Genomic DNA, 14419 nt, shown 5'->3' on the forward strand with positions numbered 1-14419 from the left:
TGCCATTGCCACAGACCCTAACCAAACCCCTCTGGGTAACTGGCCACGTCCAATTCACAAGGCTGTCCCTGAGTTAATATCCCTAAAGCCTGTGTCTGTAATTGCGTAGGGGTGCTGTTTCGGGGGTAGGCTTGTCTTACCCGTCCAGATAACACCCAAGTATCTGATGGATAATCCAGGACCTTGTGTTTCCTCTGTACTCACCAGCCATCCCCGAGCAGTCAGATGAACCCCGAGGGTGGAGCTGCTACTTCTAAACTGGAAAGAGACTCTGAGGTGAACAGGGCATCAATGTTAAGGAAGAGAGAGGCAGCTCTGACGGTGGCCAGCCGCCACAGGGCCCCGCGTGCTGGTGGACGGCCACCTCGGGATCACCCCCCCGCAGCTTTCCGTTCCCGGTCCTTACTTCTCGACAGCTCGGCGCTCACGGGAGTTTCCTCGGCCTCCTGGTTGGCCGGCCAACTGTTGGGCTGCGCCCGCGGGCCTGTGAGCCTTGCAATTCCCCAGCCTTGAGCTTGATACATCAACGGTCACTAGACAGGGGACCTTACACGTCCGAAGCAAAGGGTCCTGGGGCGACACCCCGCCATGCGCAGCAGCTGGCAAACAGAACATGGCGGCACTCATCACCGCTGCGGGGTGGGGAGGGAGGCTGCCGTTTATACGGGGAACTGACTTCACGGGGGCTCATCAGTTACCAGGGAAACCAGCAGCTTGGGCACGCCCCTCACGGCCCTCAGGTTAATGACCATCAGGTGGGCAGGTGTTCCCCTTTAATAAACTAGCAGGTGGAGCCGCTCTGGGCCAAGGATTAGGACAATCACTAGCTGGGGGCTGGGGGGCAGGTACGGTCACGTGAGCAGGTGCAGGTGAAGCAGGGGCTGGTCCAGCAGGGGACGTACAGAGAGCAAGAGAACAGCCGCCTTGAGTGGCGTGACCATACACCATCATATCCCCAAAGCCCCGTGCCTAACACGTAGTAGGGACTGCCGTAACCAAGGGCCCAAAACTAGTGGCTTGAAACAACAGAATTTGGGGATGAAATGGTACAGCCTCTATGGGAAATAGTATGGCGGTTCCTGAAAAAATTAAGCATAGAATTCTCACATGATCCAGCAATTCTACTTCTGGGAATATACCAGGCACTCCAGCAGGTATCTGTACACCTATGTTCATAGCAGCATTGCTCACAATGGCCAAAAAGTGGAAACAGCCCAAATGTTCACTGACAGATGAATGGGTCAACAAAATGTGTTCTATCCTTGCAATGGAATATCATTCAGCCTTAAAAGGGAAGGAAATTCTGACACAGGCTACAACCTGAATGAAACTTGAAGACATTATGCTAAGTGACAGAAGCCAGACACAAGAGGACAAATACTGTATGATTCTACTTATATGAGATTCTTAATGCAGTTAAATTTAGAGACAGAAAGTAGAATAGTGGTTGCCAGGGTCTGGAGGGAGGGGGGACAGGGGAATTATGATTTAATGAGTACAGAGTTTCAGTCTGGCCAGATGAAAAACACTTCTGGAAATGGATGGTGGTGATGATTGCGCAAGAATGTAAATGTATTTAATGCCACTAAACTGTACACTTAAAAGTGGTTAAAATGGTAAATTTTATGTTATGATTATTTTACCACAACAAAAATAATGTCACAAAAAGACTTCCAGAAATCTATTGTCTCATAGTTCTGGAAGCTAAAAGTCTGAAATCACCTTTTTTTAAGATTTTTTTTTAATTGAAGTATAGGTGATTTACCATGTTGTGTTAATTTCTGTTTTACAGCAAAGTGATTCAGTTATACATATATACATTCTTTTTTTAAATATTCTTTTCCATTATGGTTTGTCATAGGATACTGAATATAGTTCCCTGTGCTAGACAGTAGGACCTTGTTTATCCATTCTATAGATAATAGTTTGCATCTGCTAGTCCTAAACTCCCAATCCATCCCTCCCCCATCCTCCTCCCCCTTGGCAACCACAAATCTGTTCTCTATGTCTGTGAGTCTTTCTATTTCATAGATAGGTTCATTTGTGTCATATTTTAGATTCCACATATAAGTGATATCATATGGTATTTGTCTTTTTCTGACTTCACTTAGTACGATAATCTCTAATTGCATCCATGTTGTTGCAAATGGCATTGTTTCAGGTTTTTTTTATGGCTGAGTAGTACTCCATTGCATATATGTACCACATCTTCTTTATCCATTCATCTGTCAATGGACATTTAGGTTGTTTCCATGCCTTGGCTATTGTGAATAGTGCTACTATGAACATAGAGATGCATGTATCTTTTTGGATTAGAGTTTTGTTGGGATATATGCCCAGGAGTGGGATTGCTGAATCATATGGTAACTCTATTTTTAGTTGAAATCACCTTCTTGATGCTACAAAGAGTACAGGCCTTGGTGTCCCCAAACACAGTTTGATCCTTAGATACAAAGGAGCCAGAGCTACAAGGAGCCTCGGAGGCCACCAAGTCGAGAACTTGTCCCTCTTTCAGCACCGACACTCCCTTCTCATGACAATTACTGTGTGACAGCCCTTTCCTGAAATAAAATTGAAACTATAACTCACCTATGTACATACTTTCAGAATAAATTCATAATAAAATGTCCTAACTGTAATATATAAGAATAAATAAAATAAAATGTGTAATAATATGTATTTCAATAGATAAAGGTTTGGACACAGTTATACCAGAATGATGTAAACAAGGAGTTAGGTATTTGTGCTACTCATAGTGGACAAGCTTGGATAAGAAGTTAATATTGAACTGAATGTGAGTTTGACGTTTTCATATGCCCATGAAGAATCTTCTTGAACATAATACAGCAAGACATGTGGATTGGCCCAGAGGTGATTTATTAGTGATGCAAACACTGCAGGCAACATCGTCACAGGTGCCATGATTCTTTCCAAAATGGGGAGGAATGCTTGGTCAAGTTCCCACCCGAGGGTAGGGAGCTGGGGTATTTATACACTAATTCCTGTTAGCTATTGGATGAGGGCTGCTCCTAGTAGGCATTAATTCCCCAGAATACCAGCTGCCCCCCGGCACACAAGCATGCAGATGCTGGCAGCTGGAAGTGGCCCTCACACACCACCATTTCAGGTTCTAAGGGGTATGGGAAAATACATAGCGTCTGCTACCATCCAGGGGCAGATAAAAGACATCCAGGGTGAAGGCTGGGGAGAGGGGGCAGCTGGCAGCAGGAAGTGGCAGGAGGACCCCAGGAGAAGCAGGTGGGGGGGATGCATTTGCTGAGGCTCGCTAATGGTGGACCCCTAGGAGGATGCCCACAGAGTCCGCCACCTGGCTCCCAGGAATCCTTGGGCTGCAGTCCTGTCTCCATGAGCCCTGCTCACCCCCGGGTCCCATTCTCCCCATGAAGCCTTGTCACAGCTTGGACTCCCCAAGCCTGGCCACGGAGCCTAGGTTCCTTATTTTCTTGCTTGCTCTGGCGTCCTTAGGATGACCCCCCATTACTGAGTAACTGGCAAGTTACTGGCAAGTCTCTCTGCTTCATACAGCCACGGAGCCCATATCTAGGGTCATCATTTTTAATGATGATGAGGAGGAGGATGAATATTTCTAGAGCCCACACTTTGTTTATCTGTTGTTCTCATCCCTTTCTGCCAGTTAATCTTATGCTAATACTCAAAACAACCTAGATAGATAGTGTTATTAACTTCATGTTACAGACGAGGTGACGGAGGCACAGAGAGGTTAAGTGACTTGCCCAAAGGCACACAGTAAGTGGTGGAGCCTGGAAAGAAACCTGGGTGATGTGGATCAAAAGCCCATCTCAGAGGGAGACGCAAGAGGGAGGAGATACGGGGATATATGTATATGTATAGCTGATTCACTTTGTTATAAAGCAGAAACTAACACAGCATTGTAAAGCAATTATACTCCAATAAAGATATTAAAAAAAAAAAAAAAAAGCCCATCTCAGGCGTACTGCCTCTAACCATTAGTCTACAAAGCGTCTCAATTAAGTAAAGTGACTTCCTGGCCCTGAACCTTGACCTTTTGTCACTGAGGGATGCCCTTGCTTCACTGTCCCTCTCAGGCTCTGCCCCTGTGTTAGATGGAATTTAAGTCTAGGTTGGAGTTAAGAGCAGCCTTTTGGGGTGATGTAGGCCTGGGGTCAAATCTCAGCTCTGCTGCTCCCTGGCTGTGTGACCTTCGGAGTCGGCTGCCCCTCTCTGTGCTTCCGAGGCCTTTAGTGGGGTTGAATGGGATAATGCATGGGAATACTTGCAGAGAGCAAGCTCTCCTTGACACAGATGGTTATTATGGGTTTAAGGCTTTGGACAGGGTCTGTCCTGAATATGGGGGTCCAGCTGAACCCCACCTCTAGAGTTAACCCAGCTGCAGTGCCTGGGACCAAGTCTGGCCCGAGGGAGGGAGGGAGGGGGCACTGTCCCCAGTACTGCGTTGGCCTCCTTGCCTCCACTGACCCATGACCCTGGAGCCTGCCAGGGGCCTTCCTGGTGTAAACTGAGACCAGGCATGGACACCTCTTGCCCCAAACCTAGAACACAGCAGGTGCTCAATAAACAGCGGCCACCTTCACAGACAGCAGCTGCAGCAGCAGAGAAGGCTTCAACTACAGCATCAACAGCTGGTGGGCAGGGCGACCTGAGCTTTGGAGATGGACATGAACTTGAGTTCTGGTCCCACCACTTAAATGTGGTGGCACTTGGGACAATTTACTTCAGCACCCTGGGCTTCAGTATCCCTCTCTGCAAATGGAGGTCATTATCACCCATCACAGATGAGAGCTGATTCTATAAAGCAGTAGTGGGCTCGGTGACAGTAGGGGCTGGAGAGCAGTGGCTACTATTATTCTTGTTAAAATTGTTGCTGTGGCAACTGCTGTTGTTTCCTTTTCTGTGATGTCTCTCTGCCCCTGATGGATACATCAGAGTGTGCAGGGCTCAGAAACAGATGTTCTAGCATCAAAATACAGGGTTCAAACCTCGGCTCTACCACTTCCTGTCTGTGTGGCCCTGGGAAGGTGATACGGCCTCTCTGAGCCTCAGTTTCCTCATCTGTTAAATAGGATTAATAACTGTGCCTTCCAAGGTCTTCGTTAGGATTCAACGAGATGATGATGAATAAAAAGCCCTAGCACTGGGTCTGTTGTTCAGTAAGCACTGATGGATAAAGCATAACAAGGCCTCTCTCTGTGAGAGGGAGGAAGGAGTGGGTCCTGGTGGGAGGAAAGGGTGAAGAAGGGTAGGTGCTGCCATCCCCACTTCCAGGGAGTCAACCCCTGCCTTCCACCTGCCTCCTTGCTGGGTGCCCTCACCCACCCCAGCTCTCCCCTACACACCAATGTAAGAATAATTCGAGGTGATTTCTCAGCTGTGCATATTTTTTTAAGCACACAGGCTGAAGTGACTGAAAATCGCCCCATTTTTTTTTTTAATGTCTTCCTGGGGCCCCCCCGGGCCTCCCCCATACCAGCGGCCTTTAGCCGTGGGGAGGCTGCAGGAGGCTGGGACGGGCTGGAGGGGCAACAGGGGAGCAAGGTCGGAATTGGCTCCTGGAGGTGGGAGGGGTGGTCCCGGGAGGCCAGCTGTCGCCTGACTGTCAGCCGGGACAGTCCCTCCTATTCCCATGGCGGGGACGGGGGCGGGGAGCGGGCGGCAGAGGAGACTCACGTGCACGGCCACGGTGTCCCGCCTTGGGCCGTAGGAAGCCACTGAGGCTCAGAGCAGTGATGGTCAGGGGTGGCGGGTGGGATGGGGGCTCAGCCCTTGAGCCGAGGCTGCAGAAGATCTCTGGGCAGGGGGACAGTCACCGATGCGTGGAAGAGAGCGGGTCGGGGGCACCGTATCATCACGGCTCACCCAGATCTCTGCAGGAGCCTCCCAACCGGTCTCCCTGCTTCCCCCTTGGTCCCACCGTCTCTGCTCTGTGCCACAGCCAGAGCTCTCCTATTAAACCCAAAGACAGACGATGTCTCGCCTCGTTCAAACTCTCCGTGGCTCCTGCCCCCCGGAGAAGAGTCAAAGTTTCCCAGAGTCTGTGGAGTCCTAAATGCCGACCGTACGCCCTCTCTGACCCCCTCCCCCTGTCTTGCTTAACCCTCCTTGCTGTGTCTCCATCACTTAGCCGCACTCCAGCCTATGACCTTCAAGCCTGGTCTTCCTCCGCCTGGAATGTTCTCATGGGTCATTCAGGTCTGAGCTCAAATGTCACCTCCTCAGAGTTCTCTGACCGTGACCCCATCACTCTGCATCCTTGTATCCTGCTTCCTTGTCCTTAGCCCTTCCCACCTCCTGGCATTATATTCAAACTTTACCTGTTCATTTATGTTCTGTCTCTCTCATAGAAGGTGAGCTCTGTGTGGGTGGGACTTTGCTTTGTTCACTGCTGTGACCTCAGGCCTTGAACAGGGCCTGGAATTTGTTGAATAAGTTAGTGAAAATAGAGACCGACAGAGAGATGGAGGGGGAATGATGGACAGGTGGATGGGAGAAAGGAAGGATGGATGGATTAATGGGTGAAAGGATTGAGGCAAGGATGGATGGATGGGAGGGGTGGGTGGGTAGATGGATGGATGGATGGATGGATGGATGGATGGAGGGAGGGAGGGAGGGAGGGAGGGATGGAGGGATGGGTGGATGGAGGGAGGGACGTAAGATGGATGGATGGAGGGATGGATGGATGGAGGGATGGATGGATGGATGGATGGATGGGTGGATGGATGGATGGATGGATGGACAGATGGACGGATGGATGGGTGGATGGATGGATGGATGGATGGATGGATGGATGGATGGATGGGTGGATGGATGATGGATGGATGGATGGATGGACGGATGGACAGATGGACGGGTGGATGGATGGATGGATGGATGGATGGATGGGTGGACGGGTGGATGGATGGATGGGTGGATGGATGGATGGATGGATGGAGGGAGGGAGGGAGGGATGGAGGGATGGGTGGAGGGATGGAGGGATGGGTGGATGGAGGGAGGGACGTAAGATGGATGGATGGAGGGATGGAGGGATGGGTTGATGGGAGGATAGGGGGAAGAATTGAAAGAATGAGTAGAAAGATGGGTGGGTAGAAGGAGGGATGGATAAATCAATGGACAGAAGAAAACATAGAAATATGGAAGGAAGACTAGAAGGATGGTTGGATGGACGGACTGACAGATGGAGACACAGACAGACAGACACAATATCAGGGCAGGATGCGCGTGTGGTTCTGCCTGATAAGGACCAGAGCCTCGAATGGGAGAACAGCTCACAGCCCTCCCTTGGGGCTCTCAGAACCCTCAAGCCCCAGCCTCCTTCATCCTGCCCCTCCCCTGGGCTCTACCTGGGGCCCAGCCCCCTCAAAAAGTGACACGGAGGAACATGGCAGGTGGGGGACCGGCCCCAGGCTTTATTGAGCAGATTCTGGGGGAGGGTGGCCAGACAGGCCCTCACCCCGGCCCTGGAGCCGCCTCTTCTTGCCCTTGCTGCCCCCCAGGGCGGGCCTGGGCCACTGGGGCCTGGGCGCCCTTCAGCTGCTGAGGAAGCAGCCCCGCTTGTGCCACTTCTGGTCGCGGATGCGGCGCACAGACTGCAGCTGTGGCTGGTTGGCGTCCCACTCGTTCCAGTGGCGGTACTCACCCCGCTCAAACACGTACTGGCGGCCGCGGTAGCCGGGGAACTCGTAACCAACCCACCTGCAGGGAGACCAAGGTCGGGGTGAGGATGGTCAGTGTCCAATCTCTTGCCTCCAGCCAGACGGAGTCTTTTAAAACCAGCGTTTGATCATGCTCTCCACCTGCCTAAATCCCTCCCTGGCTCCCCAGTGCCCTCGGGATGAACTCAAACTCCTAGTCCTGCCCACAGGATTCTTCATGCAGCATCTCTAGCCTCATCTCTCATTCCCTCTTTATACCCCACACTCCAGCCTGTCTTATTCTATTCTCCCTGAACCTGCCTGTCTCTGAGCCTTTACACATGCTGTTCCTTCTGCCTGGAATGCTTGTCCTTGCCTCAACCTTATTTCATCTCCTCTTTCATTAGTATCCTTTACATATCAATTCAGATATCTCCTCCTCCAGAAAGCCCTTCCTGACACCCCCAGGCTGAATCAAGTGCCTCATCAGGACCCTCAGAGCCCCTGTACATCCCCCATCACAATTCTGATCACAACGAATTGTGAATACCATTTCCTTGTCTGTCTCCCTATAAGACTGTGAAATTCTTGAGGGAGGAATTGTATAGTTCTTGTTGCCCCCATACCCTGACCATAGGTGATAACTTAGTAAAAAGTTGTTGAATACATTATTATCAGGTAGAGGTGGCACCTTTCAAGGCCCAACCCCAGATCACAAGCCTGCAAGTGAGATACAGTCAGCTGGACAAAGGGATGGTGATCCTAAGATTGCATTAACAGAGACATCAAGCCTAGAAGGAGGGCGGTGATGAACCTGCTCTCCTATGTACTACTCAAGCCACACCCACATACAGGCTGGGTTCCCTGGTAAGGACAAGGATTGTGAAAAGGAAAAAAATATCTGAGTTCAAGGGCCTAGGGATGTTCAGAAAAGGAGTGAAGACTTTGATGGAGACAGGTAAGGGGGACAGATTTCACTTGGTTAAAAAAAAAAGATAAAACTGTCTATAAGTCAAGGCTTCCTGGATATCCAACGGTACAGGAATGCAAGCAATTGGACATTCGCATCATGGGAGATCTTGAATGGGGCTTTGAGCAAGGTTGGTGTAGACGCACTGACTTGAGTGAAGGGCCTCCAGACCTGAAGGAGCAGGAAACGTCAGCTGTGTAGGCAATTGTGAACAAAGATTCTGTGTGGAGCCAGAGGCATGCTAACTGGAGGACAGGGCAGGGGCAAGAGTGGGATCAGGTCCCTTACGTCCCGTTGATGGCCCGGACGCTCGCCACACGGTCCTGGAAGCCGTGAGCCCAGAGGCTGGGCACGTCATCGTCCACTATCTCCATCTTGCGGCCGCCGAAAGCCGGGTTCTCAAAGAGATGCAGCTTGTGATCCGGACCATCCTGGGGGCAAGACCACGAGGTGAACCGGCTGCTCCCATGCCCAGAACAGGGAGCAGGGAGGCTCCAGGAAAGAATTAAGTCAAATAACGCCCACCCCCAGAGCTGGTCTCCTTAGGAATTTTAGAGCCAGAGAGCCGTAAGACCAAGAGGGACCTTTCAGGTCTGGTTAAAAACTCAGTCATTTAGCGGATAGGGACACCGAGGCACAGAGAGGGTGGCAGGAGATCAGAATTATTCATGTAGAATGCCAGCCAAGCCCTCGGCTGAGCTCGTGAAAGGAGCTTGCCGCACGAGCTCCAGGCATGTCCTGCTTCTGGGAGCTATACTCACTATTTGCAGAGGCCGGAGGGACAGGAGGCTGTCACTGCGGTGGCTGTTGGACCACGCGTCCCAGCGAGGATAATCCCCCTTCTCCAGCACATACTGCTCCCCGCGGAAGGCCCTGCGCTCAAATGCCAGCCACCTGCGGGAGGAAAGAGGCCTGGGTCACCTCTGCTGCCCTCGGGGAGGACCCAGCACTAGTGAGGGGGGTGCCCAAGAGCTGCTGGCTTCTGACCCTGCACCTTCCCTCCAACGCTACTACTGACCCCTGGTCCTGGTATTGAGGGAGCTGCTAGAACATACTGGGAGTTGAGACTCTGAGTCAGAAAACCATCCTGGGGAGGAGTACTGAGAATCTATTTTATGTGCAGCCTCTGTGTAGGCTGCTCAGAAACATTTTATTTTATTCTTTATTTTATTTTTATTTATTAAAATTTTTTTTTTTTCTTTTTGGCTGCGTTGGGTCTTCGTTGCTGCGCGCGGGCTTTCTCTAGTTGCGGCGAGCGGGGGCTACTCTTCACTGCGGTGTGCGGGCTTCTCACTGGGGTGGCTTCTCTTGTTGCGGAGAAAGGGCTCTAGGAGCGCGGGCTCCATAGCTGTGGCTCACGGGCTCTAGAGAGCAGGCTTGGTAGTTGTGGCGCACGGGCTTAGTTGCTCCGCGGCATGTGGGATCCTCCCGGACCAGAGATCGAACCCGTGTCCCCTGCATTGGCAGGCGGATTCTTAACCACTGCACCACCAGGGAAGTCTCTCAGAAACATTTTAAATGCAATGTCTGGCACACAGTAAGTATTCCATAGACATCTCCTCCTTCTCTTCCTCCTCCTCCTGCCCCTCCCCCTCCTCCTCTTATTTTTCTTCTTCTTACTATTATATTGTTAGTGCTATTATGACTATTATATTGTAATTATTTATGTGCATCCTTCCATTCGTTTTCACAAAAACTCTCTCTGAAGTATGTACCCTTATTATCCCATTTGACAGATGAGAAAACAGAGGCCAAGCGGGTGAAGCACCTTGCCCAGGATCACCCAAGTGGGTAGTACCAGAGCCTGGACTTTCCACCTGAAGCATTCAGGGTCCAGCTGGGACTCCTGCTTGCCACATGGACGTGGACAGGACACGTGACCACTTTGGCCTCAGTTTCTTCATCTGTCAAGAGGGATTCAGTGATATAAAGCACATTAAAATTTAGATATTATCATCATTATTAAAACTATTAAAACTATTAAATCCCACTAGTAGGCACCGAGCTAGGTGCTGGGTGCCTTCCTCTGTTCTCTCTCCACAGCGCCCTGCTACTGACCTCAGAGATGGAGAGTTAGAAGGATTCCAAGAAAATCACAGTTCAATGTTCTTATCTTACAGGTGGGAAAACTGAGGCCAGAGATGGGAAGGGAGTTGCCTAAGGCCCCACAGCAGATCTAGAGCTTGATCCTGGACCTCCCGACTTCCAGAGGGCTCAGGGCTGTGAGGAGGGGCTCGGGGTGCAGGTACTCACGGCCCCGACTCCACTTGGATGGAGCCCACCTTCTCCAGCAGGCTTTCTGTCAGGTTGGGGCACTCGGCCAAGAGCTCGCACCGCTTGCCCTGGAAGTTCTCCATTTCGTACACGATCACCTGGAAGGGCAGCCTCCTGAGCATCCCACCGGGGCAGGGTTCCCAGCCCCAGCCTGTGTCCTGCCAGGTCCTCTTTAGGGCCTTGGAGGGAGGTACTGCCATCCGCTCCCTCAGCTCTGCCTGGTACAGGCCTGAAGCCAGCACCGCCACAGGTCTGCCCTGCCCCCTGGTGGCCATGGAGGGGAACACCTCCAGGAACCCCCCATTAATCCAGGGACTGCAATTCTGCTCTCTGGCCGGAGGCAGTGCAAAATCAAGTAAAGCAAAATGACCAAAATAACCAGAGGGATAACTGTAGGGAAATGAAGCCGCTGCGGTTAGGAGGGACTGTGGGCCCCCTTCTAAGCTTTTCAAGAGAAGCCAGAAATCTGTAATTTCCTTAATGTGAAATTTCTCCATTTAAAAAGTCTTGCTCAGGACAAATAAAACTCCAGTTTGCAACAGTTGAACTTCACCTGTCCCTATACCCCAGAGGAAGTGGTTGCAAAGGCAGAGGAAGGTTTTGCCTCTTTCACCCGCCTAGAAGCACAATCTGTCTTTGTAGCAGGTCCCTGGGGAACATTGGCTCTGGTCATTTTATACAAAGGTCAAGGGAGGCTCAGAAAGCGTCCTTGCGGCAGCAAGTTAAGTGGAGGCATGGATTCAATAAGCCAGCTGGCTCTTTTCTCCCGAGCACTGGCGTGGTCAGGGGAAAGCCAAATGCCAAAAGGAGCCAGGAAGGGCCGGCAGTGATACCCTCTTCTCTGGTGGGCGGCTGCCTCTGGGCAGCTCTCCCCAGGGGAAAGCTGGGGGTCCACAGGGCAAGGCTGATTCACCCACGAACCAGGCCCAGAGGCAGGCAGGCCTCTTTGCTGCTCTTCCCCTCCCGGTGTGCACCCTTCTGGTTAAAGCCCCCAGTTATCTCCTTAGTCAATTCATTCCCGGACCCCATCTCAAATTAAAGCCCCCGGGATAGCTTAGAAAGGACAGAGCCGGGACTTCCCTGGCGGTCCAGTGGTTAAGACTCCGCGCTTCCAATGCAGGGGGCGCGGGTTCGATCCCTGGTCAAGGAACTAAGATCCCACATGCCACACAGCACGGCCAAAAACTAAAAAAAAAAAAAAAAAAAAAAAAATGACAGAGCCAACAAATCCCAGCTCTCAGATTCCTCCGTTAGCTGGCCATGGTAATGGCACATGCATTGAGCTCTCACACTGAGAAGTGTGGGTACCATCCCCATTTTAAAGATGGGGCTGTTGAGTTCCAGAGAGGGCCAGGGACCGGACCAAGGTCAGGCAGGAGAGTCAGCGCCGTGTCTCCCGAAACCCGCATTGAGACTGGCAGGGTGCGCGTGACCAGTTCCATTTTGCAGACAAGGACACAGAAGAGGAAAGATGGGGCAGAACCATGAAGCGAATTTATCGCAGGCCGGGGAGATGTGCTCGTGGTCCAAGCTGGCCGGAAGGGCTGCGGCTCCTTTCTGGAGAGAGGCTGCCTGGCCAGGAGGCTGACCCCGAGGACCAAGAGCAGCCCTGGGCCCAGAGCCCCCGGGACCCCCTCCCTGCCCGGTACCTTGTAGCCGCCCCCGAGGCCTCCGTGGCTCTTGCCGGCGGCAGCCTGTTCCGGCGCGCTGTGCTGCTCCGCCATCGCCCCAGGAACACCTGTGGCTTCAAAGGCAAAAGAGTCACCAGGTGCACCTGGGCGAAACCAGGTGTTGACGTGATTGGAGTCGAGGCTGAGCTACAGAACTTGGCTGCCTCCAAGATGTGGTCATTGCTCACAACCTACATGTGGTCATTCAGTCATTCAGCAAACATCCCCTTGGCATCCACTATGGACCACAGGCACCGGGACAGTCAGGATCCCCATTTTACAGAGGGCAATCCCGAGGCCCAGTGAGCTGGGGCTGGGACTGGGCTCCAAAGCGCGTGCCCTTCCCCCACACCCGGAGCTCTGTGCGGACACAGCACCTCCAGACCCTGCTCAGAGGGTGGGCTTTGCCGGGGTTTCCTCTACAGGAATCTCTCCTGCCTCTGCACCCCAAGCAGTATAGTCTTTTGTTCACTGACTCCTTCACTTGCCAAAGATTCTGTGAGAACCCAGTTGGTGCCTGGCCCTGTGCTGGGTGATGGAGAGGAAGAGGAGACCACAGACTGGTGGGAGATGGACAGACAGACAGACATCTAGAGAAAGCATGATGCCGGACCAGGTCCTGGGACACCGGCTCCAGTCCAGTTTCTCTGCATTCACTTATTCATTTCATATGCATTTATGGAGCACTTACTTTATTCCAGCCACTTAAAGAGACACAGACACAAACAGACAGACAGACAGCTCCCCTTCATCCCTAGGGACGTGCCACACACCACTGGGCCTGCATTCGTCACGTGGAAGGATTCTCTTGATGCCGCACACATAGACACGTAGGACTGTTCTCCTGCTTATCAGCACAGGCACAGGTGCACACACACACACACACACACACACACACACAAACACACACAAGCTCCCGTGGTCATTGTACACAGTCACTTCCCACCTGTTGCACAAACACAGCCCCCTCTCTCTCTTGCACACACACATGCCCATTTCAGACATCCACAGTGGCCCAGAAGGCACCTCAGCTACACCCCACGTTCCTGGAAGTAGATGGGCTGCGTGGCCCATATACTCAGGACACAGGCCCAGGGATGCGTAGCCTGCGGGCTGCCTGTCTGCCTGTGTCCAGCCTCAGCAGAAAACAGGGCCTGGTCCAGCTCATGGAGGTCCAGCTCATGAAGGATTCTCAGCCGATGTGGCAGCCCCCCAGTTTGCCCACTCCCCCTCCTCAGCAGTGCTCAGTCTTTGTAGGCCCCCTGCCCTAAGCTCACAGCCAAGGGCTCGACCCTGCCCACCCCCCCAGACACCAGCTGGCTTGGTGCCTGCCCTGCGTCCTCCCTCTCGGCTCCAGCCCTCACGTGGATCCCCGGGTGGTGCAGGGGGCCAGCTGTGCACGCCCCCCGGAGACCACCAAGGTCCGGGCCTGCCTCTCTCTCCCCGCATACCCAGAATGAACCTGTTGCAGTCGCCAGAAGAACAGAAGGGCCGATGCCGTCTGCAGACTCAGTCTGCTTCTGCAGGGACCGTCCTATTTATGGGCGTTTTCTGACAGCCCAGCACATCCTGGCTTGCTGAGGCAGCGCGCTGTCCACCTGATTCTGTGCGGGCCACTTCACCCCAATAGCAGGCCCAGGGAGGCCCTCAGCCGTGGCCTCTGATGACTTCCTGGGGGCAGACGGACTGCATCAGCTTTGTGGGAAGCCCAGCAGCACCAGGTAGGGGGCATCGGGGTGTAAAGATCTCAGTGTCCTCAACTTCCTTCCTTTGGCTTCTCAGCTCCACCATCTTCCTATTGGGGTGCATGACATCCTTGGAATGGCTCCAGTTCTTAAAGTGAGGGGTCCCAGAAT

General features: G+C 52.4%; 1 protein-coding gene across 1 annotated transcript; it reads right to left on the reverse strand.

Moving 5' to 3' along the window:
- Positions 1–7544: 7544 nt before the first annotated feature.
- Positions 7545–12617, reverse strand: CRYBB3 (crystallin beta B3). The gene is made up of 5 exons (XM_068563390.1): positions 12543–12617; positions 10873–10991; positions 9381–9513; positions 8908–9050; positions 7545–7710 (listed from the first exon to the last, which is right to left on the reverse strand). The coding sequence occupies exons 1-5, from the start codon at positions 12615–12617 to the stop codon at positions 7545–7547; spliced, it is 636 nt and encodes a 211-aa protein (XP_068419491.1).
- Between the last annotated feature and the right edge of the window lie 1802 nt (positions 12618–14419).

Source organism: Eschrichtius robustus, chromosome 14 (genome assembly GCF_028021215.1).
Source record: "Eschrichtius robustus isolate mEscRob2 chromosome 14, mEscRob2.pri, whole genome shotgun sequence".
NCBI lineage: Eukaryota > Metazoa > Chordata > Mammalia > Artiodactyla > Eschrichtiidae > Eschrichtius > Eschrichtius robustus.